Source organism: Urocitellus parryii, chromosome 8 (assembly GCF_045843805.1).
Source record: "Urocitellus parryii isolate mUroPar1 chromosome 8, mUroPar1.hap1, whole genome shotgun sequence".
Taxonomy (NCBI): domain Eukaryota; kingdom Metazoa; phylum Chordata; class Mammalia; order Rodentia; family Sciuridae; genus Urocitellus; species Urocitellus parryii.
Window position 1 is genome coordinate 16,465,040 of NC_135538.1, and position 27,492 is coordinate 16,492,531.

At 39.9% G+C, this 27,492-nt stretch overlaps 1 protein-coding gene across 1 annotated transcript in view; it reads left to right on the top strand.

Annotated features, from left to right (window-relative positions):
• The first annotated feature begins 5,762 nt into the window (after nt 1-5,762).
• The window catches only part of Lrp11 (LDL receptor related protein 11), a 44,338-nt gene continuing 22,608 nt past the window's right edge, over nt 5,763-27,492 (top strand). The window contains exons 1-5 of the mRNA XM_026401957.2: nt 5,763-6,713; nt 13,552-13,709; nt 20,820-20,961; nt 25,147-25,272; nt 26,712-26,924. Of these exons, the coding sequence (XP_026257742.2) occupies nt 6,074-6,713; nt 13,552-13,709; nt 20,820-20,961; nt 25,147-25,272; nt 26,712-26,924 (1,279 nt within the window). The 5' untranslated portion in view covers nt 5,763-6,073. The remainder of the gene's footprint in view (nt 6,714-13,551; nt 13,710-20,819; nt 20,962-25,146; nt 25,273-26,711; nt 26,925-27,492) is intronic.

A 27,492-nucleotide genomic window follows, 5' to 3' on the forward strand; every position in this document is an offset into this window, starting at 1 on the left:
CTGCCACAAAAGACAACTGTTTGAGGGGACAGATATACTTGCCCAGATTTGAACATTACACAGTGTATACATGCATCTAAACCTCACATGGTGCCCCATAAGTAGGTACAGTTTTTAATGTGTCAATAAAAATTAATTAAAATCATGCTCCAGTTGTGTACAGTGTGTCAAAATGCATTCTATTGTCATGTTTATAACTAATTAGAACAAATTTAAAATTTTTAAAAATGAATTAAAAAGAAGCTGAAAGCTTACAAAGTACTCAGAAATATTTGACTCCTATTGTAACATATGTAACATATGAATCTAATGGCATTCTGAAATCCACCTTGAACTGGAGAACTTAACACTTTTTGACAGAAGAGGAAACTTGCACTTCATCAGATTTCTAACCCAGAAGATTTTGTTTAATGGTAAGAGAAAAACTCATCGTTCAACAGGACTTGATGTTTACAAGTTTGAAAAAGATTTTCAGCCAATTGGAAGCTTCTACATGCACCAACTGAATGAGTTTGACTGCCTTTGTAAAGGGCTCTTGGTATATTGATTCGATTCATTTGTCCGTGTGCAGCATGGGCAGTCAGATTTCAGCTAAAGCAAGAGGTCCCTTTCTGCCAATAGATGTTATCCAAGAGAATCTACAACCTTAGGCATTATTAGTCACTGGAAAACAAAAAAAAATAAAAGTGGCACTTTTCCAACTGACTTTAAATGTCAGAATAGTAAGTTCCTGGATGTTGCCAAGTAATGCATTATTACTGCATTATTTGTCACTGGAAAACAAAAAAAATAAAATAAAATAAAAGTGGCACTTTTCCAACTGACTTTAAATGTCAGAATAGTAAGTTCCTGGATGTTGCCAAGTAACGCATTATTACTGCATTATTTGTCACTGGAAAACAAAAAAAATAAAAGTGGCACTTTTCCAACTGACTTTAAATGTCAGAATAGTAAGTTCCTGGATGTTGCCATGTTAAAAGAGAGAGCTGGTTCATATGAAGGATTTCTAATTGAGAGAATTCCCCTTCTGTACATAGCCATCATGAAATTCCTAAACGTAATAAAGTCTGATTATTGAGCTTCCTCTCAAAAAGACTTTCCATTTATTTTATGTAGCCAACATGGCAGTTACTGTATGCTCAAACACAAATCTTAAATGTCTGAGAAATGTTCAGTTTATGCAACTAAATGTTTATGAATATTTGTTACAAGTCTATTTTATGTGTGTTTTGGTTACCCATGAGATGACAGTCACATGGTTTGTGTCACACATTATTGAAATGGCAATTAAAGATGCTCATTTGTATAATTTTATAAATATTAAGAAATGTAACTTTTAGTTATTATAACTTTTCTAACATATTCCCTCAAAAAACATGTTTATATTATCTTTCCCCAGAAGAATAACTTTTCTCAAATACTTGAGAAATACTATTGTTGAAATACTATTGTTAAGTTGAAATACTATTGTTAAGTTTTAGACTGAATTTTAAAATTAATCCCAGAAAATACGCATATTTATTGGCACTGCACATTTTTGGTTTTTATTTTATGGTTCAATCACTACATGTTAAAATGTAATATTTTAAGTTGGAGGCATAATTACTTAATTGGGAGTCTGTCTAATGAGGTCCTGGGCCTAGTATACCGAAATATGCTTTGAGTGACTTAATAAAGTTCTGTGCTCCGTCTTTACCACATTTATCTTAGGCCCAAATTTACTCATTTCTTTTTATTAAATCTGAACATCAGAACTAAATATTTTATTCAATCCTGAAAAATAACCAAAAAATCACATTTATTCTAAATGGATTTTATGAAAATCTAAAAGATGGATTGTTTTTAAACCTTGTGTAAACTTGAGGCAGAGTTGCAGAATTATAAAAGAATCTTGTAAGTACTTTCGCTTTGGAATTTATCTCTATTTTAAATTCAATTTTTACAATGTCATAACATTTTTCGAATTTTACATTGGCAGTAACATTTTAGAAGTTCCAATAGTTCAGTGAAGTTGAAGTGTGTCATTTACAGTTTAGAAAGTAGAAGTATTGGGGGGGGGATTTGCCTATATAAATCACCATTAAATCTAGATATACTTCAAAGCCTAAAATCTGACAAAGTAAATATTACTATATTTTTACAGACCATAATTTTAATCGGTGGAGTAACTTTTAGTAGACTTTCAAGAGATGCTTGATAAAGACATTTCTCAATGTAGCTTTCAGATTTTGTGCTCAAGTGTTTAAAATTTAGTTTACCTAAAGACATGAACATATAAATAGTAAGAGTTGGTATTTAGGGGAGACAGATATAAAGGTAACTTTTGGACTATTTAGAACTTTGAATTTATGTCAGTCAGGAGCCATCTTAAAAATCTACAATGACTGTGTTTTTCACTTTAATGTTTCCATTGCAGTGAGTAGAGTTTTTTTATCCAAAATATTATTGGTGCAAGTTATTTTAAAGGTTTCTGATATTGGTATGTGTACAGATATGAATCTTATTGAATGATACTAACTACAAGTTTGTAAATTTTTTTTTTTAGTTGTAGGTGGACACAATATTTTATTTTTATGTTGTGCTGAGGATTAAACCCAATGCCTCACACATACTAGGCGAGGGCTCTACCTCTGAGTCACAATCCCAGCCCTACCACAAGTTTATACCTGTTGCAAACAAGGTATAGGTTTAGAGCAATCCTCAAGGAAAAAATGGAATGGTCAAAGTCTTTTAATTGATCACTATGTCACAGGAAAGCAGGGAGCTGAAACTCTAAGCCTCGGCTCTTATGTTCCAACGAAAGAAAATTTAAAGTCAGACACCAAGGTCCTAAAGAGAACTTTATTACAAGTGAAAGTGGAGTGAAAATAAAGCAAAAGAAAAGTGAGAGAGAGTGGGCCGTCTCCAAGCAGAGAATGACAAATTTCATTACTGTTTGATGTTTACCAGGAGAACTGGGGACCACCTTCTGTACTCTTTTTGCCAATCAGGTGTTCAACAACTTCTTCACGTAGGGGCAGTGGAGATTTTTACCTTAGTTGGTTCTCTTCCGAACTGTCATGGTGGCCATTCTCTTTAGGGGGGCTTCATCTACAAGTCAATCCTATGTTAATGTGGGCAGTGGGGTCAATAGCTGGTCAGAAGTTTCCTTAATGTGCCTGCACTTCTAAAGGAATCTTCCTTCCCAGACAATTGGAGACACTTATAGCCATAATTCCTAACTTCACATCAACTTCAGTGACTCACTTAGTCCCATTCATCCTGTATTGATCTCTCTTTTACTCTCTCCAAAAGATGGGAATGAAGGTCAGGTGTCCATTTCAAAATTTTTGTAAAAGCCACTTGAAATCACTTATATGAAAGTATTCAGCAAACTTTAAAATCATACACAATTGTTAGTTAATAATACATCATTACCATATGTTTACATTTCACTCCAGTAATTATTATTATAACAAGCCATTAGAAGGTTTGATGATACCCTTGTGGCAATTTTTTTATCACAAGTGAATGTTTCTCTTCATAAAAAGCCTGTTGAACTCTCCAAGGCCTATGGCAATAAAATAATCTTTTTTTTAATTAAAAAAATGTTTTAATTGTATATGGACTCAATGCCTTTGTTTTTATGTGGTGCTAGGATTGAACTTAATGCCTCACACTTGTGAGACAAGTGCTCTACCACTGAGCTACAATTCCAGCCCAATAAAATAATCTTTATATTGTTTCAAGATCATATTAAAGTGGCAATAGCTGTGTGGAATAAATACCTATAAGTGGAAGAACCTCTAGCACAAAGAGGCACTGTTACTGAACCTATATCCAGAAACTCATCCCATTAAAAACAAAAAATAACAACAACAACAAAAAACCATTGTTCAAGAGAAGTGTACTGGGAAGAAAGGAAGTTTTCATTCAATTACCAAGGAAAGAAGAAAATCTGCTTCTTAACTCCAGTAGGTAGAAGAGTTACAGATATAGGATAGCAATAATGAGGAGGAGAGATAGCCTAATAAAAGGGATGAATATTCATGTCTTTTCTGGGAGTAAGTGTAGATCTTCCAGGATCCCAGGTGTCACCCCTTTCGTCATTTGCTGTTTCTGGTTATGGTGGCTAGTAGGTATCTTTAGTCTTAAGAGACTAGACAACTCTAGGTCAAGTTAATCATCTATTATAGTTTGGACAAAACATTTCTCAAATGATCAACATGTCTACATGCAAATGCTTCAGATTCTGACCCAAAGGTTAAGGCAACAAAGGAGACAGACACAATATGAAGACAGAGAAACCAATCATTTCCATACTGTTCCAGTCAGCATCAGACTTTTGTGGGGCCAAGAGAAGAATCAGTGTTTTCAGCAAAAGGGGACTTCAGATCCCTGAAGAGTAACCTAGGGAAGTAACCATCATAACCCATCTCAAAGGTATCATCTACAGCAAAACCAGAGACTAATATGCACTGCCCAGCTGGGTGACCTCCAAAATTAGTGATTTTTAAGTCAACTAAGAAAAGTGAAGCTACATGGTTTGTTTAGGTTTTTCCCCAGGAATAGCACTTTTTTTTCACCTCAAAGTCAGAAACATCTCTCTTAAAACTTTACAATGTCTCCTTTTCTTAGAATGGCAAGAAACATCAGGCTATTTTTTCCCCCTTTTCTTTCTCTATTTTTACCTTCTAATTTTGCCTCCTACTCTGTTCTGGGCCTGAAAAGCAACGTATTACTAAATGTCAGCTCTAGAAATAAAAAATATACCAGAAACTGCTATTTTCCTATCCAATAATCATTCTTCTCTTCTTTAAAAATACATTTAAGGATGTTCAACTCACAATGTCCAGCTTCCAGGCAAAAATGGAACACATGCTAAAAAACGAAAAATATGACCCGTAATGGGCGGGGGGGAGGGGCGGGTGGGATACAAATCTACAGAAACCCATTCAAAAATAAACAAGCTATAAAACTTGCTCACAGATATCTCGAATTCTAACTTGTATGGCCCAGGGTTGGGCATTTTCTTATACCTTAAGTCATGTAAAGCATCACACCACTAGATTTGACATGATCTAACAGGCTGTAGAGATTGCTGGGTTCAGATTGATTGATTTATACATACATACATACTTACCGAGGATTGAACCCAGGGGCGCTTAACCACTAAGCTACAGCCTCAGTCCTTCGCTTAGGGCCTCCCTAAGTTGCTGAAGCTGACTTTGAACTCAGGATCCCCCTGCCTCAGCCTTCCTAGCTGCAGGAATCACAGGCGTGCGCCACCGGCTTGGGTTCAGATTTTTTACCTATGTTTGTGGAAATTTGAGCGAATGTACTGCTGCTTTTTATATTTTCAAACAGACAAAACAGCCTTCGGTACTACTCCCCTCCCCACCCCCACCTCTGTGGTGCTGCCCAAGCACAGAATCGCCAGAGCCTAATGTGGATAGGAAGGACCGTTGAGCTGTCCCTAGCATGCCCCTTCTCTGTCCTTGAGTCACAAGGATTTGTGGAAAGACCCTCCCTTCCCACCCACCGGCCCCGTGCTGGACCCCGGTAACCTGTCGCCCTGATCAGGTCAGCTCCGTTACTGAACCCCGCGGGCCCAGACTCCTACCTCGCCCTCCGGGGAGGTCGGCGGAAGGGGCCAGTCCACACCTCCTCCGCCCGCGGGGCGGGGCGGGGCGGGCTCTCGCAGCCGGGGAGGAGCTGGCTCCGCGGAGCCGCGCGCGGAGGGCTGGGCTCACTGCGGCTCCACCCCCGCCGCGGCACTGTTCACCAACCTGGTGCTGATCCACGTCGAGCCCGGCTCGCCTCCACCCAGCACGCCGGGGTCTGGTCGGGGAAGCGCCTCGGCGGAGAGCGAGGAGCCGCGCCAGGCCCCGCCGGCTATGCCTCCTGCTGCAGCGGTTCCCGCCGGCGCCCGGGCGCCCGCGACCCCTGGGGAGCAGCCAGGCCCCGGGGACACCGGGCTTTGAGGCCGGGGCCTAGCGCCCGCCGCGGCCCCGCAGGAGGGGCCCAGGCCCGCCTCCCCGCCTCGCTAGTCACTTGGCCGACCTAGGCTCGCTCCCCTCCGCTGCCGGCTGCCATGGCCGTCGCCGCCCAGGAGGGCGCGGACTCGGGGCGTCGGCAGCGGCGGCGGCACCAGGCGCTGCGCGGGTTGCTGTTGCTCTGCCTGTGGCTGCCCAGCGGTCGTACGGCCGTGCCACCGGCGGCGCCGCTGTCCGAGCTGCACGCGCAGCTCTCGGGCGTGGAGCAGCTGCTGGAGGAGTTCCGCCGGCAGCTGCAGCAGGAACGACCGCAGGAGGAGCTGGAGCTGGAGCTGCGCGCCGGCATCGGCCCGCGGGAAGGCTGTCCAGGCCCCGGCGGCGACGGCTACAGCGCCATGCCCGACGCCATCATCCGAACCAAGGACTCCATCGCTGCAGGTGCCAGCTTCCTGAGAGCACCGGCGGCCGTGCGGGACTGGCGTCAGTGTGTGGCGGCCTGCTGCTCCGAACCACGCTGTTCGGTGGCGGTGGTGGAGCTGCCCAGGCTGCCTGTGTCCCCGGCGGTCGCGCTTGGCTGCTACCTCTTCAACTGCACTGTGCGAGGCCGCAGTGTCTGCAAGTTCGCGCCGCACCGTGGCTTCAGCAGCTACAGTCTCAGCCGCGCCCCAGACACCGGGCTAGGAGACTTGGAAGCTGGAAACCCCGCTCTGGCCACCGCGTGGTCCTCGCCCCGGCTGGGTAAGCGCGACTGAAGGGCCTGCTGTGGCCAATCTGCTTGGGTACCTCTGTCCTTTCACCTGGTGGGTGGCTGTGCTTTTCCAAACATGTGGGAGACCCTCATGGGGAGAAAGACTGGCCTCCCTTCGCCAACTCACTCCAAATTCCAAGTAATTTAAACTGCAGGTAACCGAAAGGATGACGCTGATTATCTTAGTCTAATGGATGGTTCCTGAGAACCCTTGTAGATTGGAAGAAGCCGGAGTGGTGGACTGCCATATGGAATTTTCTAGGTTTGGGTAGCTGATCTAAGAGGATTGGCGGAAATTTGATTTAAAAAAAAAATAGAAAAGCTCAGAGGGGAAAAAAAGGTTTATTTTAGTCTCAGATTTTATAAGGCACAGTTTGTGTTAGGTAATTGCAAGAGCAAAATCTAATTACATGTGAACCTGCTCATAACACCCACCCTTTTTCTTGGTATGACTCTCAGGACGCAAGATTCTGCCTGTGCTTAATTGCTTCATCAGACAAAAATGGGAAGGAAAACTACTGTTCACTTTAATACAGAGTAAAAAGAAGGGACTTGATTGTGGCTTAAAATAAGAACGTTTAAAGCATGTCTTTTTTTTAAAAGAGCTAAAAATGGTGCCAGTTCCATGGCTTTACCTTCTGCAAGTCCTAAAAATGAGAGTCCAGACACACACAGGAGACACAAAAATTGTAGCTGTTGGAAAATTAACATCACTGAAGGATTAAGACCTTGATTGAGCCCCCCTCCCCCGCGTCAGACTCAATGTTTCATCATATAAGTTGATGTTTGATTTATAATAACACAAATGACATCATTAGCAATATTGGGGAGCAGGGTAGTGTTAGCCTTTTTGGAAATCTGGCTTCTCCATGTGGTTTCAATGAGAAGGGTCTGTAAATCTTTGTTTATGGTGCCCTGCCTCCCTCCCTCACCTCCACTTAGATGAAACTTAGAACATTTGTCAGGGGAGCAGACATCAAAAGACCATTCTGCTACTGCTCAACCTTGAGCTAGATGCTGGGAAAGACCTGGTGGTCTCCTCTAAATATGGAGCAAGCAGCACCTGCACTTGGACCTCTACCATCCTCCTTGAGACTTACCCTATGGCTGCTGTCCTTCCTCTCTATCCACAGAGGGAACAAAGTATCTGGGTTCTCACTACTGATCTGAGAGGAACTGACATAGTCAAAGGGAGCCTTCATATAAACCACGGGAAAGGAAACTAAAGAGGAAGAGAGTAGGTCCAGGGAAGTTAACAACAAAAACTTTTAGTTGCTGAAAGTTTCCAAGTCATTTTTCTTCCTTCTTCCTTCTTTGCTCTTCCTTTCTCTAGGGAGAGTTTTTCTAGGAATTTCATTTTATAGATGTTTGGAGATAAGATGAGGTAACCCCTGGGTTAATCTTCATTTCTGAGAGAATGCTGGCATACTCAGACTTCAGTCCCTAGCAACAGGGAAAGTGCAAGGTGCAGCCAGGCTCAGAGGCTACCTTGTCTCTCTGCATGGATGGTGATTGGTTTTTTCCAGGGCCCTGGGTTTCCCTACCCAGATGCTTTACGTGGAGTTCTTTGTGCTTCTGAGACTACCGAGTTTTTCCTTTTTAAATTCTTTCTCTTTTTTTCCGAATCTTATGAACACTTGGAATTGAAGTCTCAATGACATTCAAAATGGTTTAGAAGAGCTCTAGGAAAAGAAAAGTTGTTAAAGGATTATTTGAAGTCAGATAAAGGATTAGGAAGAAATAGTGAAGGATTAGGTGGAACGGGATAGCACAAATTTATAGCATCAACCTGTTTGTTGCCCAAATTTATTGAATTTGGTGTTAGGAGATGTTCTAAACTCTTCACACACATGAACTCACAACTCACAACAGCTTCAAGATCTAGGTTCTATTACAATCCCTAGTGTAAAAGAAACCTTTGTGAAAGAAAGCCTCTTGCCTGAGGGTCACACAGCAAGTGGGTTTTGGAGCTGAGACATAGAGCAGCTATGTGCTTTCTCCAGCAGCTCCTGGGTTGGAACTTAGGGGCTATAGGGGATGATGCGAGATGCAGGAATAAGTGGAGGATGCTGGAGAGATCTCTTGAAGTGACCAAACCTACCTGGTAGGACATCCTAAGAGCAGAGCAGGTTTGAGATGGGGGTCCTCCACATATAAGTCCCTGCTAGTCCCCTTGGGACTGGTGTATGTACTTTTCTTCCAGCTCAGATTGTCATGAGGATCAAGGATACACATACTTTGTGCATGATCAAAGTGGCACACATGTCCGTGATATCAATATAGGACCTTGGTTGGGTTGTGCAGTAGGCTGGTGGGGTAGGAGGACTGACTGTGAGGAGAGGAGGGAAGGAGGGGTAGGTGGGCACTGGAGCAGTTTGGTTCATGGAGAGGCTAAGACTGTAACCTCCCAGAACTCAGAGCCAGAACTTTAATGTTGTTCCACTGTATAGCTTGAAATCCAGTATCTCTAGGAAGAATTTGGGAAGTCATCCCCTTCTGTGTCAGGGAAACTCAAAGCAAATAGGCAGAGTTCTGCTCTCCCCTTTGCCTATCACCTGCTGCTACCCCCAGCCTGTCTCTCAGCTGCTCCAAGAGCAGAGGAAGAAATTGGCCATCCTGTCAAGGTTAATCCCTCCCCAGCTGGTAGCCAGTCTCCTCCAAGGACCTTACTTTCTCACATTTTCATCTTGTTATAAATAAATGTTTACATTTAATAAATAATATAACTAGTTAGCAATGTTTGGGGAAATACATTTTAGACTTCAACCCTAACCACACATGAATTCCAGCTGGATTAAAGAATCTTTTTCTAAATTAAGCCATAGTTTATTCCATAGATAGGAAAATTAAAAATAAAACTACTGTTACATATCTGTAAGAAATATAACTTTCTAGTCAATTCAAGAGATGATAAAGGAAAAGGATACATTATGGACATATTAATAAAAACTATGTCAAGAAACAAAAGGAATTGCAAACAAGAATCTAGGAAAATATGAGGTTAAAATATTTATGAATAGAGCATATGAATCAGTAAGAAAAACAAAAATAAGTGTGTGAAGGACATGACCAAACAGTTTCCAAAAGAGGAAGTATAGTTGATGAGCATATAAAAAGATTCAGCCACAGAAGTAATCAAAACAAATATCAATAATGCTAGCTCAGGTGCTGCAGTCTGGCTGGGCACAATTCAGGAGCCACTTGTCAAAAGAAACTAACTTTATTTTTAGAACCACACAAGACAAACAAAACAGCTCCTCAGGAAAACCTTCAGAGCCCAACTGCCACCACCGCTTCCCACAAGCCTCTCAACCTCCCCCACTCCTCCTACTCTTGAGGCCCATTGGCTGGGTCACGTGGGCGGAGCCAAAAAAAGCCCCCCAATGAGCAGCTCCATGGTCTGAAAGGGCCGGGAAACAGCCCAATGAGCATCACTGCAGAAGAGCCAATCAGTTGGCAGCTAGAAGGCACTGTGAGCCAATCATCAGCTGGCAGCTAGAAGTTTGCTGGCTGCTGGAAGTTTGCTGGCAGCTGGAAGTTTGCTGGGGCCCCTTTGGCTGTGGCTCTCAACACTAGGACTTATTAAATTTGCAAAAATAAGTATATTCTTAACTTGGCATGAATGTAGAAAACTTTATGAACTCTTACATAGTCACTGAGATTGTAAATTGGTACCACCCCCCTTGGAAACCAATTGAGAAATACTTAGCAGAGACTATTACAATATTCATTTATTTGATCCATGCTTAAAAAAAATTAAGAAAAAAGTGTTTAGTATGGCATCTACTAGTAAGCTAGTAGATTCAATTCTGAATGTGAAATTATATTTGTGGTAATTGGGATACATTTAGGGTACCTCAAAGTATAGTAGAAGGAGCCTTTGAGTTAGAAATATCTGAGCTGAGAAACTGAGCACTTGCATGAGTGATTTTCAGCAACCAATAGCCTCTCTGAGCCTAGGTTCCTATCAGTAGTATGCATATCATAGTACCTACCTCAGAGTTTTAGTGATCTTAGGCCTATGAAGCACTTAGTGTGGTTCCTGGCAGAAAGAAGTCACCCAATAAATGGCAACAATTATAATTACAGAACTATAATTATATATATTGTATATATGATCATCAGCATGCTATGGAGAAAAATTAGAACAGTACAGACCAAAAATAACAATAATCATATTGGGATTGTGGGTAAGTTTTTTCTAAAGTGTGACATCTTAAAAATCCCATGATGGCTTTTACCACATTTCCAAGCCTCTGTCCTTAGTCTGGCCCTGCCTCTATATCTCACTTCAGGGTCTTTCTAATTTCTCAGTTTAGTCTGTGTTCACACCCAAACACCTTCCTTGTCTTGAAGGCTCTTCACAGCAGTGTGTTGTGAATGAGGCCAGCTAACTTATTCTTCTCTGGGTAAAATCCCAGTTTGATAGGCTCAGTCTAAATTGGTGCAAGTCTTATTTTACCTCTGTAGGTCTTACCAACTGTTTAGTTTTTAAAAAAACAATCAATGTTTCCATAGTATTTAACATAGGATTATTAGATTTTTATGAGGAAAACTCAAAATTATATTTATCTTGTTCTTCATTAACAGATCAACTATTGTTAAGTGGTAGCACACACCTTTTCCTGTTGTCTTTTACTTACTTTAAGGGTTGTTTCTGGGTAGATAAGCTCTGGCTTATTTTAAAATACATTTTATGGTATCACTGGAACATTATCTCTGTTATTCCAAACATATCACAGGTCAATTTAGTGGGTATAAGAATTTCACTATGGGGGCTGGGCTTGAGGCTCAGTGGTAGAGCACTTGCCTAGCACCTGTGAGGCCCTGGGTTTGATCCTCATCACCACATAAAATAAAATAAATGTATTGTATCCAGCTACAACTAAAAAAAAATTTTAAAAAGAGAATTTCATTATGTTCATATCTTAAATCATATCTTAAAATTGACGTAAGTGAAAGTAAATGACTAAAATGGTTTTCTTTCTTTCAGGAGAGGCAAGATTAATTGGTTTTATCTGAGATATTTCAGACTTACCTGATCATTCCATATTAGATCTTTGATGTAAACTCTTTGGATGGTTTTAAAAATTACTAGTGTTTGTGGCTTTTTATATCATTTAGGCATATTGTAGTTCATTTACTTGAAAATAGTTTTTTGTTTTTGTTGTTTGTTTTTTTTTTTGGTACTGGGGATTGAACCCAGGGCCACTGAGCTACATCCCCAGCCCTTTTTTTATATATATATTTTATTCAGAAACAGGGTCTCACTAGATTGCTTAGGACCTTGCTAAATTGCTGAGGCTGGCTTTGAACTTGCAATCCTCCTGCCTTGACCTCCTGAGCCACTGGGATTACAGGCATGAGCTACTATTCTGGGGAAAATAGCATTTTAAAGCAAATTTTAATGCAAATAGCTGCTAACTATAATGTCTAACTGCTGGATTATAAAATGTTTTTCAGAATTATACAGTGGAAACCTTTTGTGAAAACTATGAACCTTTTGTAACCAAAGGGAAGTATCACATCTGTCCTCGTGGCGAGATGCAGATTAAAGACATCAGTTGTTCAGTCTTTGCTCAGAGATAGAAAAGGGAGAAGAACAGGTTTTTCCTTAGGTAGGGAGGTGTTTACTTGGCTTATTTCAATCAGTTATGGGTTGTATTCGCCCACTTTCCATCACTATAATGAAATATGTCATAAGAAGAAAAGGTTTATTTTTGCTCACAGTTCCAGAGTTTCCAGTCCAAGGTAGTCTTATTGCTTTGGGCCTCTGGCCAAGGTGACATATCATGGCAGGAGCATGTAGGAGAAGTGGCCACTTACATCATGAACTGGGAAGTAAAAGAAAGTGAGAGGGGTCCAGGGTGCAGTAATCCTTCTCAAGGCCACAACTCCCATGACCTAAGGCCTCCCAGTAGGCCCCACTCCTGACGGTTCTATCACCTTCCAGTAGCACCACCCTGGTGACTGTGCCTTTAATATATGGAACTTTGGAGGACTTAGCATCCAAACTAGACTGTAAAAAAGGGTCTCATCTTCTCAATGGACATAGTGTATCTCTTGGTAATAGCATATAGTAAGCAACTGTTCTTCTTCTCTGTAGCCTTAAATTATTTAGTTCCATCCTAGATTAAAGGCAAATATAGACATGTTTTGCTGTTTTAGAACATCCTAAAAGAAACTCAGTGTGCTGCTTCTGTAATAAAAATTGGTTATTAGAAGTTCTAAACCTCTTTTATTGCCCTGGATGGTAAACTAGATTCCAGAGGACTTCTTTGTAGTGTTCACTTAGTATGGATCCAAGTTTGTCTTAATTTGCCAAATTTAATATATTTCCCATCCATTGAACACTTAATAATACTTGTACATTAAAAACTGGAAGACAAGAAAAAATAAAATCTGTACTAGAAGTAAATTTGGTTTCATTGAGGTTAGTTTCAGGAATTCTTTTTTAAATCAATTCATTTAGTAGACCTTTGAACTTAAATCATTTATAAATAAGGGAAAAATTCAGAGAATATAACGACTTCTCCAGATTTACAGGTTGGTGGGCCCTGGCACATTTTCTTCCCTCTCTACTTTGTCCACAGCTACTGCTAGTGGCCAGCATGCCATACCTTACCTTCTGCATACATCATAGCCAAATTTCTATATTCATAATTTTTTCTTTATTATGTAAAGAGAACACAATGAAAATCAATAGGAAAATAAATTCCAGTTATTCATTCTCTCAGCAGTTCTTTGCTGGACCAAATCTAGTCAATACCAAACCACTCTTCATAAATTAGAAAAAACAGACTTATGATTGTTTATTTTCTTTCACAGACAAGGATGAACCTCCACTTAGCAAGGCTGGGCAGGATGTGATTTTGCATCTGCCCACAGATGGGGTGATTCTGGATGGCCGTGAAAGCACAGATGACCACACCATCATCCAGTATGAGTGGACACTGCTGCAGGGTGACCCATCAGTGGACATGAAGGTAACTCGTGTCATCCTTGGTAATGAAAACTGAGGTTTCTGGAAAATGGTCTTCTGTAGTGTCCTTCTGCTCATGTTCCCCCAATGCCTGTGAGTTAGAAGAAGAGCTATAAAATGGAGAAAATGTAGGATTGATTGTAGAAAACATGGTTGCTTTTATACATTTACTTTCCTTGATTTTTTTCAGTGATTTTTGAGTTTTTATTTTGAAGCCTGCCTCATTCCTCTGCTTTTTCTTGACAAGAGTACTTTAAAGAAGAAAACATGTTTTGTTTCAATGAATCAGATTACTTTTTAAAGGTTTTTCTTTTTTCTTGCTTCAAGATTCAAGTAGAAAGTTTGAAAAACATCAAGGAATATTAAGAGAAAAATAGCAATAGAATGAACTAATTCTTTACAAGATCCAGAGAGAGAACATTGTACCTGGTGGTTTCACTGTTCGCAACCATTGTGAGGAGAGCAAGCATGGTGTCAGGCTTTCCTGCTCAGGTGCCCCGTGTGGTTCTCCGTCAGGCTCGTCTGGGCACAGCTGGATTTGCTGCACTGACAGAGCTATCTGTCCAGGGGCTGCCTACGCACACTGGGTCTTGAGTCATGAGACAAGTCAGGACCCTTTCTAGATAGGAGCGTGTCCTGGTTGAGGCACATAAACTTCATCCAGACCATTCCCTTGAGAGGAGCTGGAGGAAGAAGGTGAACAAAACACCAATTTGTGCTCTAGTGAAACAAAAACAAAAATGACAATAAGCCAGTCACCTAACACTGGCATACACTGATTTTACTCATAGGCTTTGAATTGGACTAGACCTCTGCTCAGCATCTTACTGTGCCTGTCCCTCAAACAAGAACCCTTCTTACAACATCCCTTCCAAGGGTCATCCACTATCTGCCTGACTCTTTCGGTAATGGAAGCTCACTGTTACACATCATGTCTTATGACTTTAATTATTAGGCAGACAGGATGTCCCTCTCATTATCAGTATGTGTTGGTGCGGGACCTTCCCTATGGAAAAACACTGAATATATTTTTTTTGTTCTGTGTAAAATCCCTTCAGCCCATTTTCACACCATCCAGCATCCAGCCTAGTCTGGATTTTCTTAGACTAGTCCACACACTTCTTAAAGTCTGGCACCCCCAATTGAATTCAATATTCATGCTGTGGTTCTTCCTGATACCCTGTTACCTCCTGTTGTCTAGACATTGTCCCTACTGCTATTAGTGAAGTTTAATTTACATTAACTATTTTAATAGCTATATCACATAACAGATTCTTGCTGAATCTTTTCCCATTTTCTTTCCACATGACTGCTGTCATATGGCCTCCCCTTTTCTGTGTTTCTATAATTGATTTATTGAACCTGAGCATATAACCTTCTGTTTAACCTTCTTACATTTCAACTTTGGAGTTTTTTTCTACAACAGAAATAATTTTGAGTGTCCCATCATATTTATTGTTTTTTATGCTTGTGTCAACTGCAAGATTAATTTATCTTTTTATCAATTTTTTAATTTGTTTTAATTAGTTACACATGACAGCAGAATGCACTTTGACACATCATACATAAATGGAGTATAACTTCTCATTCTTCTGGTTGTACATGATGTAGAATCACACTGGTTGTGTATTCATATGTGCACACAGGGTAATAATGTCCAATTCATTCTACTATCCTTCCTACCTGCATACCCCTTCCCCTCCCTTCACTCCCCTCTGCCTAATCCAAAGTAACCCTATTCTTTCCTAGTGCCCCCCTTATTAAGATTGATTTATCTTAATTGAAATTTTGAGAATTCAAGTTAATCAGGAAAGATATATGGACAAGCCATCAATCATACCACTAGAAAATTTCCTCAGGATGAACACTGACTATGACTTGGAACTCTAGGGATACATCTGTTCAAGAAGCTGCAAATTATGCCTCCATCATCCTCTAGCTTTTCATACTTGCTATTGAAAACTATTCTTTGAGTGATAAATTGCACCTATGAGTGCTAAATAAAAATAATGCTAATGATTTGGTATTTAGTTTATTGAAGATATTTCTAAAGGAGTAATAAAATTAGATATTATGTATAATTATTTAAGACTGATTATTGTGTCATCAAGAGGAAACTGGACCAATTCCCCAGCCAGGTATATAGCAACAGTGGCAGGCAGTTCTAACATCATCTAAGTGACAAAACCAACATTATGGGAGTCTTCTGATACCAAATTGTGTCTGTCTTACAATGGTGTACATTCATAAATGACCCCCGAAGTAAATACTGGTTGTCCTACTTTGACATCATCCTAACTGTAGCTACCAGGAGCCTGACTCAGTGCTAGGCAATTTAGACCTATCTGAATTCTCAGAACAACTTCCCATGTAGACTCATCCACACTGTGTGGATTAAGATTGTCAAGAAAATTATAAAAGACCCTGAAACGGCCAAAAGATTACTGAGCACCTTTCAATGGAACACTGGGAGTTGGTTCGAGGATCCTTCCATGGTTAGCATTTGAACGTTGTCATGCAAATGATTCTTGTTTGTAAAAAATGAAAATACATTTTTTCATATATAGATGCAATTGATTTTCACTCTGGAGACAAGAGGATTTCCACATGACATTTTAGTACTTGTAGTTACTAATCCATCTAGTAATAAACTTATTTCAGTTCCTATTAATAAACTCATTTCTATTTTGTATCTATTAGCAACTTTGTATCTGCATTCATGACTATTATATATGTCTATTCTCTAGATTATCATCTTAATCAGTTTAACAATTTATTAGTTTTTTTAAATTCATGAGTTAAATAAAATTTTGGACAAATGTTCATATTACATTTGTGTAGGAGTCATGGCTTACCATTTTGAGAATTTTTCCCTAACAGTAAATAACCATCCTTAAGGGCTACCACTCTGATTCCTTTAGCTTACACAGCCTGGTTTCACACTCCAAATTTTCTAACAGGAAAATTGGGACTCAGATAAAATCACCCTTTTTCTGAGAATGATACCCAGCTTGATAGGAATGTTAATGTACTCCTCTTCAAGCTGCAGAATGGGGCTAATGTGGGAGGTTTGGGGGAATGGGGGAAGGTGATTAGAGCATAATGACACTGGGTACCCTTGTTCTTAAGTTCCCTGACTCTCCCACCACCCGGAGCACTGCTTCACTAGGCTTCCCTCCAGGGCCTTTCCTAACCCTATGTGTGTGTGTATTTAGTTGTTAATAGACCTTTATTTTCTTTTTTTTTATTTTCTAACTTATTCTTTTGTTTTTAATATTTGCTTTTTAGTTGTAGTTGAACACAATACCTTTATTTTTATTTACTTTTACATGCTGCTGAGGATCAAACCCAGGGCCTTACACATGCTAAGCAAGTGCTCTACCGCTAAGCCACAACCCCAACCCAATGGACCTTTATTTTCTTTATTTATTTATATGTGGTGCTGAGAATCGAATCCAGTGTCTCACACATGCTAGGCAAGTGCTCTACCACTGAGCCACAACCCCACCCCTTTCCTAACCCCTTCTTGACCGCTCCCTGGTTCCCCTCCCATCTTGCCTGGGTGTGTACAGGCTCTTTACTCCCTCTCCATCCTAGGGTAGTAGTCAGGCCTCCCTTTATCCTGAGACTTTTAGATCATGTTTAAGGACCTGTCTTTTCATATCCAAGTGATTCAGTTGGGTGTTTAAAAAACAGTGACAAAAGCCAATAAGGGTGCTGGGGATATAGCTCAGTTGGTAGAATGCTTGCCTTGTATGCACAGGCCCTGGGTTCAATCCCCAGCACCACAAACAAAACAAAACAAAAACCAATGAGGTTCTTACCTTAAAGGAATTATACTACCAACTTCATTATGATAAAATTAGTAGCTAACCTTTTCTTAGCATCTAGTATGTGTCCAGTACTATAAAAAAAATAATTTGCCTGAATTAAGCATATAGGAACACTCATATTCCTGACATTTTTACTTCATTTATGGTCAGAACAAAGAGCTGAACAATAGACTAAAAAGTTACTTATTTTCTTCCCCTGAGCATGATATTCTACGTCCACTTAATAAATATTGACCTATAATACATTATTAAATGCAAAAGACACATTAGATGACACTGAGTTTATTTATTATTAAACATCACGTTTAAATCCGAAGTCAGAATGTAAAATATGACCTTTAGGAACATGACAGCAGAGTATTTTCATTTAGGGACATGAACAATGTTGTTGAGGGAGATTTGGGATCACAAATCAGTGAACTGATTAATATTAATCAAATGTTAATAACCAAGTAATCTAATCCACTTGGGATGCCACAAAAAAACACCATAACTGGGTGGTTTATAAACAGAAATTTTATTTCTCACAGTCTTGGGTACTAGCAAGTCCAAAATCAAGATGCTATCAGATTCAATATCTGGTGAGGATCTGCCTTGTAGTTCACAGTTAGCATATTTTTGCCATGTCCTCACATGGCAGAAGGGGCAAAAGAACTTTCTGGTATGAGGAGCTGAATGCCATTTATGAGAGTACCACCCTTAGGATCTAAACATTTCATAAAAGTCCCTCTTCCAAACACCATCACATTGAGGATTAGGTTTCAACATATGAATTTTGGAGGACACAAACATTCAGTTGATCGCAATTATAGAATGCCAGGTGTAATGGAAGCTTACTAATGGATGAATTCTGTTTACCTTAACAACTTTATCATTAAATCAAAACCAATTGCCTACTAGCTTACATGCTGGACATAATTTTTTTAAAACGGTAATAATTATTTTGTATTCTCCCAAACATGAATTTCTAGCCACTGAAATCTCAGTTAAGGAGATCAAGTTGTATCAGAAAGGCTCTGCTACTGCCAAATAGAGGATCTCACTTTTTTTTTTTTTTGTGGGGGTGAAGGGGTGGGTACTAGGGATTGAACCTGAGTCATTTAACTCTGAAATACATTCCCAGCTCTTTTGTATATTTTATTTAGAGACAGGATCTCACTGAGTTACTTAGGGCCTCACTAAGTTACTGAGGCTGGCTTTGAACTCATGATCCTCCTGCCTTAGCTTCCTCAGTGGCTGCGATTATAGGCATGCACCATCATACTCAAGCAGATCTCACCTCTTGCTTTATTAAAGGTAAAGCATATCTCTCTTCGAGTTCCAAATCGGATATATTGTGTATACATGACTATAAGTTTATGTTTTTATCCTGAAATTTGGAGCATGTTTTTGAAATAGTTTGAATCCTCTTTCTAGTGTCACATTAATATGAAGAAATGTTTAGAAGAGTACTTGCTGCCTTGAGGGGAAAGTGTCCATCTAAATATCTGATTTTGAGGCAAGATAGCTTTTGTTATCTAAATGAATAAAAGAGCCAGGGAAGGGATATGTAATCTTAATAGATCTAAATTTTTTAGTGCACCCAGGACATTGAAGGTGATTGTTATGGTGTGAGTCTGGATCCATTGTTTCCTGCACTGGGACGATGTGCCTGGGGGTATGCCAAGCCTAAATGGAGGGGTTGGTCCCTTGCACAGGGATATTCTGTCCTTCCAGTCCAGTGTGGGAAAAGAGGCTTCCAAGCACACCCCAGGCCTAGTCTCACGTTGATACTCTGAGCTTTGATGCCCAACCAACTCCTGGCTTCATGGCATTCATTGTCTGTGCTTTGAACCATTTCATCAGTGTTTCATCCAGAGTAGTGGGCAGCCTGGGAGTGCTTGTTAAGTGTAGAATCTCAGATCTCATTCTCCAGACCCCATGACTCAGACTTTCCATGCCTTAACAATAGCTCTGGGTAATTATTAAGCAACACTAGATACAAAGGTCACTGTATCTCATTATATTGCCTCTAAATGATTATAAAGCATTCTGCTAGTTGGTATATGTAGTATGAACAGACCCTCTAAACCAAAGTTATATTCAGTAGTCCATTTTGTAGGGTTCCATACATAAAAAATAATGTAATTTCAAGACTGTTAGTGCAACGGTATAGTAAACCGCATAAAGGTCAGTGTTCATTCCCACAGAATAATACCCAGATTAGTTCATTGGATCAGAAACGGATTTGGATGTTAAACAGTCTTCCTCTGAATGTCAGGAATGACAGAATCACAGCACAGACCTGGGCCTATTGCTTTTGCAGTGGTAAGGAAGCTGCCTGCAATGGTGAGAAGAGCAGGAAATGAAACTCTGGGGTAAGGGCATGAGCAGAAGTGAAGCTCGAGAAGGTGCTGCAGGCCTGGTTGGGAGAATTCAGGATAAAAACATGGGTCAAAGAAGCAAGGGGTTCAAAAAGACAGGAGTGTCCAACTTTTTTTAGATAGAGTAATAGTCCCAGCTATTGGGGAGGCTGGGTGGAAGGATCACTTAAGCTCATGAGTCTGAGACCAGCCTGGGCCACAAAAAAAGGACCTTGTCTAAAAGAGAGGGGAGGGAGGAAGGAAAGAAGGAAATTTTAAACATAAATAATTATTGTTGATCTCGAGAACTAGGTGATGGTTTCAGGGGAGTCTAGGGAGAGTGGCCACTTGGGTGGGTGAAGAGGAAATGGAACATGAGCCTAGGGAAGCAGCAGGTGCAGTGCAGAAGCCTGTCAGGAATCCATAGTAATAGTAGAGCGATTTGAAAGAGAAATTAATTGGTGGGTCATTGTTCTGAAGGTCACAGAAGGAAAGTCAAGGACTAAAAAAGAAGAATTGAGCCCCAGCACAGGAGGGACAGTTCATCCTGTACAGGTGGCAGTGGGTACAGGGACATGCCCAGGATGAGGTGGGTAGTGCAGCCAGTCATGGTTCTGATTTTCTTCCTGAAGTAGATGACATAACCTGCTGAGAGGGAAGGGACTCAATACTGAATACGGAGCTTGGTGGTTTGGAACAGCCGCTACTAAGGACAAACAATGGAGTTGTCAATCAAGGCTGTTGTCAGTTGGGATAACATTGGTGGCTACAAGATGGGGCCAAATAGCTTGGGACTTAGTATTCAGCAGCTGTGGACCTGGAGTAGAGGGGCAGGTCAGGGAGCTGCTTCCAGGACCACACTGACGTCCAGCTCATGAGGATGATGGACTTCATGCTCAGACCTCCTCACTAAAATGAAGCATCCCATTTGTGCACCAGGTGCCTCAACCAGGAACCCTGAAGCTGACCCACCTACAGGAAGGAACATACACCTTCCAGCTGACCGTGACTGACACTGCTGGTCAGAGAAGCTCCGACAATGTGTCCGTGACAGTGCTTCCCAGGACCTACTCCACAAGAGGTGAGAATGTTTCCCTCGGTTTACCACAGCCAACTGGAAGGTGGGGTCACATTGGCATTTTATATTCTGCCTGTGCATTCCATGGGCTCTTCTGTTTTATTTTTGGTGGTTATTGAATGACAGAGTTTTTACTAAGAATATAATAAAAAAACACAGGCTCCGTTATATTTTGGGATAACTGTTTGGGATGGAGGAAATACTCCCAGGGAATGAGAATAGAAGGTATGAGCTCCTGGAACTCATAGATATTTCGGCTTTCCTCACTGGCCTTCATAAAAGACAATTCCTGGCTTTTCCAGGAGAAGGATTTGTTCAAAGATTACGAAGGTTTTTGGATATGAATGTTCAAAGCTATATGTATGTATGCCGCTATGAATACAGTTAAAACAACTCAACTCATAAAAACAGACTAGAATGGTGGTTACTAGAGTCTGGGGTGATGTAGGCTGCATTGGTTAAAGTTTCATTTAGACAGAAATAATAAGTTTTAGTGATCTATTAGTATAGCATGGTAACTATAGTTAACAATAATGTATATTTCAAAATTGCTAAAAGAGTAGATTTTAAATGTTTTCACCACAAAAAATGATTTTTTAAATAGTTGAAGTTATACATATGTTAATTAGTTGATTTAATCACTCCACAGTGCATACTTACATCAAATTACATCATATTACCAGAAATAAATAAAATGTCATCCCATAAATATGTAATATTATTATTTGTCAATCAAAAGTAAAATATGGGGATGGGGAGGGCATGATACCACATGATAGAAGAAAGACTTAGCACTTGGGATCAATCAATTGCTAATAGAATAATTCATTTCAGAAACTTTAAGAAAGGAAAAAGAGAGTCTGGCTAGGGAGTACAGTTAAAACAAATTAATATATGCAAAGTACACAGGTCAGTTGAAAAGCATTACTTAAAAATTTTCATGCACACTTTACACCACAGTATACTCTAACAATACAATTTAAAATATATTTGATGGTTCTCATGTTCTGTTGAACAATATAGTACTCATTTACTTCATTCATCTATGCTTCTTTTTGAAACATCTGCATTTCTAAGATTAGTTCATCAAGTTAAAATATATATATACGCATACACATATATATAAAATGTAATATATATGTGTGTGTGTGTATATGTGTGTATATATATATATATATTACATTACATTACATTGAAATTTTTCAGTGATGAAGATACAGTGGTATTGCAGAGGGAAGTCCTGCACAACTCACTTCTGGAGAAGTGCTGAGATACTGTACATTTGAGGATCCTGCCATTCAGTCAGCAGACATTAGTGTCTCCAGTGTGCAGGAACTGTACTAAGCACTGGGAACAGAGCACTACACTCAGGTGATGTGGCCATCCTCCTCCTGAAGCATCTAGTCTCACAAAACTTGGCCTTCACTATCCATAGGTCTAGCAAACTGCAGCAAGTCTCTGATGTGCTTAAATGCAGTCTTCAATACTCAGGATCTGGATGGTCATTGAGCCAGCAGTTTGAAGAATAAGGGTACAAGAACTGGAATAAGATTGTGATTTACTTCTATGTTGTGGATTTGGTTTTGTATTAAAAGCGTTAAGTGTACATATTGGAAATGAAGTTTTATAGACAGCTAGAGATATTAGAATCCTAAGAATTTGGCAATCTTGATAATTTGCATAAGCAGCATTAAAATTTTGATTGGCATGTGAGCCTTGTCTGGCCAAGTTTAAGCTTACTGTGAGGAAGGAGGACTAGCTGTACAGACACCAGACACTGGACAGGCCAGACACCAGACACTGCCCACACTGGCACCATGAGGTCACAGGGGATAGCGAGTCCATCCAGTACAGTCTAGATTTGATCAAACTGTTGATTTATTGGGTCATAAAGGAGAGCCTGCCAGCTATGGAGGACATTGTTGAGTACCTTGGAGGCTGGGCATGTAGAAGACCCCTAGGAGCTCAGCACCAGGTTGTTCATAACTCTCCAGTACAGGCCCAAGGCCAGGGGGGCTCACCTGGGTGGGGACTGAGGCAGGTTCTGATTCTGGAAGGAGAGTGCTCTTGGGAAGAAGATGCACATAGTGTGTCATCTGCTCAAAAATCAGAAGAGGGTTGCTTCTGCACATCCTGGGTGCCTACAAGGGAAGAAGGGCCTGGGCTGACATAGGCAGATGGCTGACACCTCTCCTGATTTATTTACTCAGGCCAGCTTTCCAGGTAAATGACCAGTTGTAAATTTCTGATCCTTCTCCAAGATGATAATAAAATATATTTGAAGTGACAGAGAGTGATGTGAATCATTTACAGAAAGGCCACTTTGGTATAGGTCTTATGTATGTAACTTTATATAGGAAATTTTAAAATATCATTGTAGTGCTACTACTACCTGGAATCACTTACTGGTTATATTGAAAGAACATGCAATGAATTAAAGTTACGGGAACATCTGGTATAAATAGTGAAAAACAGAGGCAGTCGTGTTTATAGTGAAAAACAGAGGCAGTCGTGTTTCTGTTTTCTTTATTATATGTATTAATATTGGGATTAATGTCCCCATTGTTATGGTAACTAAGAATGGCACTACTAGCATAAAAACAGACAAGCATATACCCCTAATTATATGATAGTAACCAGGTTCAATTTTGAATATATCAGTATTTTTAATACCTTTTTCATGTCTGGGTACAAAAATCTTTCTATTCAAATAGCAAGCCAGAAAGCACTTCCAATATGATCTAGATCAGTGGTCTCCAGATTGGACCCCTCAGAGATCTTCAGAACATTTTGAGGGTGGGAAAGATTCTGAAACTCTGTGTGCATACTATTTATAAATAAATCTTAGATGTGTGTTCAATAATATATTACTGATCATGATATATGATCAAAAAAGTTTGGAGATTGCTAATCTAGAAATAGACAAATTTTAAATATGGATCTAATTCTAAAACTACCTCAAAGTAAGTAAAACCTTTAGATAGCTAGTATTTTCATATCATGAACTAAAGAAACATGGTAAGTAATGCATCCTACTTGGTCAAAGATCCCCCTTTGCTTTTTGTCCTGATGCTCCCAGGGCCTGGAGGTGACGCTCTTTGGCAGGCCCAAGTTTCTGTGATAGCTGCAGGCTCTTGGCTTCCTCTGCCTCCTGCAGAGCTCCTATCACCATTTCTTTTCTTTTCCTTTTTTCCCTCCTATTCCAAGATGTCTGTAAGTTGCCTTGCTCCCAGATAAACTCCATTTCCACCTCTTAGTTTAACTGCTTTTCAATAAAATATGTGTCTAAGATTTAACTTGGGGATGTGAACTCTGCTCAGCCACCATCCTTGGTGGAATATCATTTAATTTGCCACTCTCCCTGTTCCTGAGAGAATTATCTATTCCATTATTTCTTTCCTATGAAATTGTGGAATACCTTGTGACCTAATTCTAGGTGGATACCTTTCACCTGTATTATTAGTGCCAGACAGTCACCTGATTCTTGTGTAAGTAGGTCTAGTAAAGTTGGCTTAATCCAGGGTGAAGAGAAATGCCTCTCATGAAAATATTTGTAGCCTTGAGGTTGTAATATAGATTAAATACTCCTAAGAACTCCAAAGCAGAGAAAAATGTCGTAATTGTGAAAATAAATATATAAAACCAGTAGCTAAAGATTCTGTTGTTCTCTATAGCACCAAGAACATTATGGGATTTAACAGTAGAAATATAATCTCAGTAAGAAGCATTATTTAAGAAACAAGAGTGTAAGACTCAGCATTAAAAAAAAAAAGTGCAGCTATCAAAACAGCCAAGTGGTGGAACACTGTTGGTGACTGTTGGTCCTACAGAGGAAGAGGATTCAGTGATGGGTGAACAATGAATGCAGAGTGGGACAGCTGAGGGAGGATGGCTGGGTGGCCCAAGGAGCCAGAGCTGCTGCTCCTCAGCTCCCGCCTTCTCTGCCACATTGTCTTGAAGAACAGCCCTCAGGCGGAGAGTCATGGGGACTCCTGGGAATTCACTCAGGGGGTCAAGAGACCCTCTAGCCTTTCCAGAACCCGTGGCCTGCGCTCTGTTAGGTTTTCCTCATTGTCCACTCTCTTAACCTGAATGCATTTCCCCTTTCCCTGGCATCTGTTCATCGGGACACGGTGGAAGTCTCAACTTTTCCTGCACCCCTGTGACTTGAGACTTGTTTACAAACAGGGTGCTTGAATGTTTGCTCACGCTACCACTTCTTCTGTGACAATGGCTGCTGCATTGATATCTCCCTGGCGTGTGATGGCAAGCCGCAATGTCCTGATGGGTCTGACGAGGCTTTCTGTCAAAACTGTGAGTCCACCAGGTTGCCTGGCCAGGCAAGGGGCTGAAGGGATGGAGTAGGGCTGTCTGTGTCCTCAGGATAAATGGAACGCAGTGTTCCTCCTCCTGCCTGGTGTGCCATGTAACTATGTGAAGAAGCTTTTCTGTAAGTGGGAATTCACAGAGTCTCTAGTCTGAGTTGCAAATGCCAAGTTTTTGGTATTGCGTATGTTTTTTTAAATTTTCCAAAGATTTTTCCATCCTAAAAATACAGCATAACATATGACTTTAAAAAAAAACTGAAGTGAATTAACATTTTTGTGTTGATCATTTTTAAAGAACATTCGTGATGCACTAGAGTATGTCTGAGTCTTACAGTGTCACATGCATGCAAGAAAAAAGAGCTGTAAAAAGTTTGATTCATTAGATCCCAAGTTTTTCGCTGTGAATAGTTCAAAAAAATTGATACAGATGCATTAAAATAGGTTGGAAATAATAATAATAATAATAAGTACTATTATACTGGTTAATATTCATTAGCATTATATTACAATTGTTATAATATTATTATATATATTACATACTGTATTTAAGATTTTTTTTTCCTTTTTTTGGTACTGGGGTTGAACCTAGGAGTGCTTAACCACTAATCCACATCCCCAGCCCTTTTTATTTTTATTTTTTATTTTGTTTAGGGCCCTGCTGAGTTTTTGAGGCTGGCCTTGAACTTGAAATCCTGCCTCAGTCTTCTGAGCTGCTGGGATTATAGACATACACTACAAAACGTGGCCCTGTATTTAAGGTTTTATAGGTGTCCTACATCTGGAATAATGGAACAAAATGGGTTAAGGAAGTACTGGTTTGAGGAAGAAGAGAGTCACAAAGAATAAAGTTTAAGTTTTGTCTGTGTCCATTTCTTATGTTTTTGATTTTTTTCTTTTTTTATAAATGATAGCAGAATGCGTTACAATTCTTATTACATATATAAAGCATAATTTTTCATATCTCTGGTTGTATACATATTGATTTTTTAATAATATTTGGAAAGCTAAATTACTGGAAGAAGAGAAAGCCAATTACCCATTGAAAGCTAAAAAGAAGTTTTGTGGGGGTTTTTACATGTTAGATGCATGGATTATTAGTCCCAAATATCCATGATTTAAATCATCTGAAAAGGTAGTGGTTTTTAAAGTTCAGAAAAGAAGCTGGGCTTGGTGGTGCATACCTGTAATCTAAGCAGCACAGGAGGCTGAGGCAGGAAGATCAAAAGTTCAAAGCCAGTCTCAGAACCTTACTGAGGCCCTGAGCAACTCGACAAGATGCTGTCTGTAAATAAAATATATTTTTTTAAGTTGGCGTGGGGGCTGCTAGCATGTGACTTAGTGGATAAGCAACCCTGGGTTCAATCCCTGGTACTAAAAACAAAAGTTCAGAAATCCAGAAACTAACTAAGTTCTTATATACTTCAGTGGGCCTTGACCACAAGATGGTGAGCCACACGCCAGCTAGTCCTGCCCAGCCAGACACAACAGGCCTGAGTGAACATGCAAGGGAGCACTCATTGTTGGAAAAGTTCCAGAAAGTCACTGCCCCCAACCTGCTGGTCACCTCATCAGTCTCAGAGAAGAGAATTCACTCCACCTCCTGGGGACCAGAGAGCCAAATCATTCCTATGATGCCAGGTAAGGACACCTGGTGAGTTCTCTGTGAAAAGTCTTGTTTTATATATATATTTCTTTACTTATAGATGAACACAATGTCTTTATTTTATTTTATTTTTTTATGTGGTGCTGAGGATCAGACCCAGTGCCTCACATGTGTGAGGCAGGTGCTCTACCACTAAGCCTCAACCCCAGCCCCAAAAGTCTTGTTTTTTACAGTTAAATGTGGTTTAAAATGTTTAAAGAATATTAAGGAAGTATCTCAAAAGAAAGAAAAGAATTAAAATTAAGAATTTGGCCAAAAAAAAAAAAAGAAACAAACAAAAAAGACCTGACATTTGTACTGATTTGTAATAAGGAACCTCTACTAAATATAGTTGTCCCTTCATACCCATAAGGGATTTGTTCCAGGACCCCTGAAGTATCAAACTCCATTGATGCTCAAGTCTCTTATATAAAATGACATTCTATTTGAATATAACCTACAAAAATCCTCTTATATACTTTAAATTTTCTAGATTACTTATAATACCTCTATACTATAAGTGTAAATAGTTGTTACAGGAGACTATTTGCAGACTAATGACAA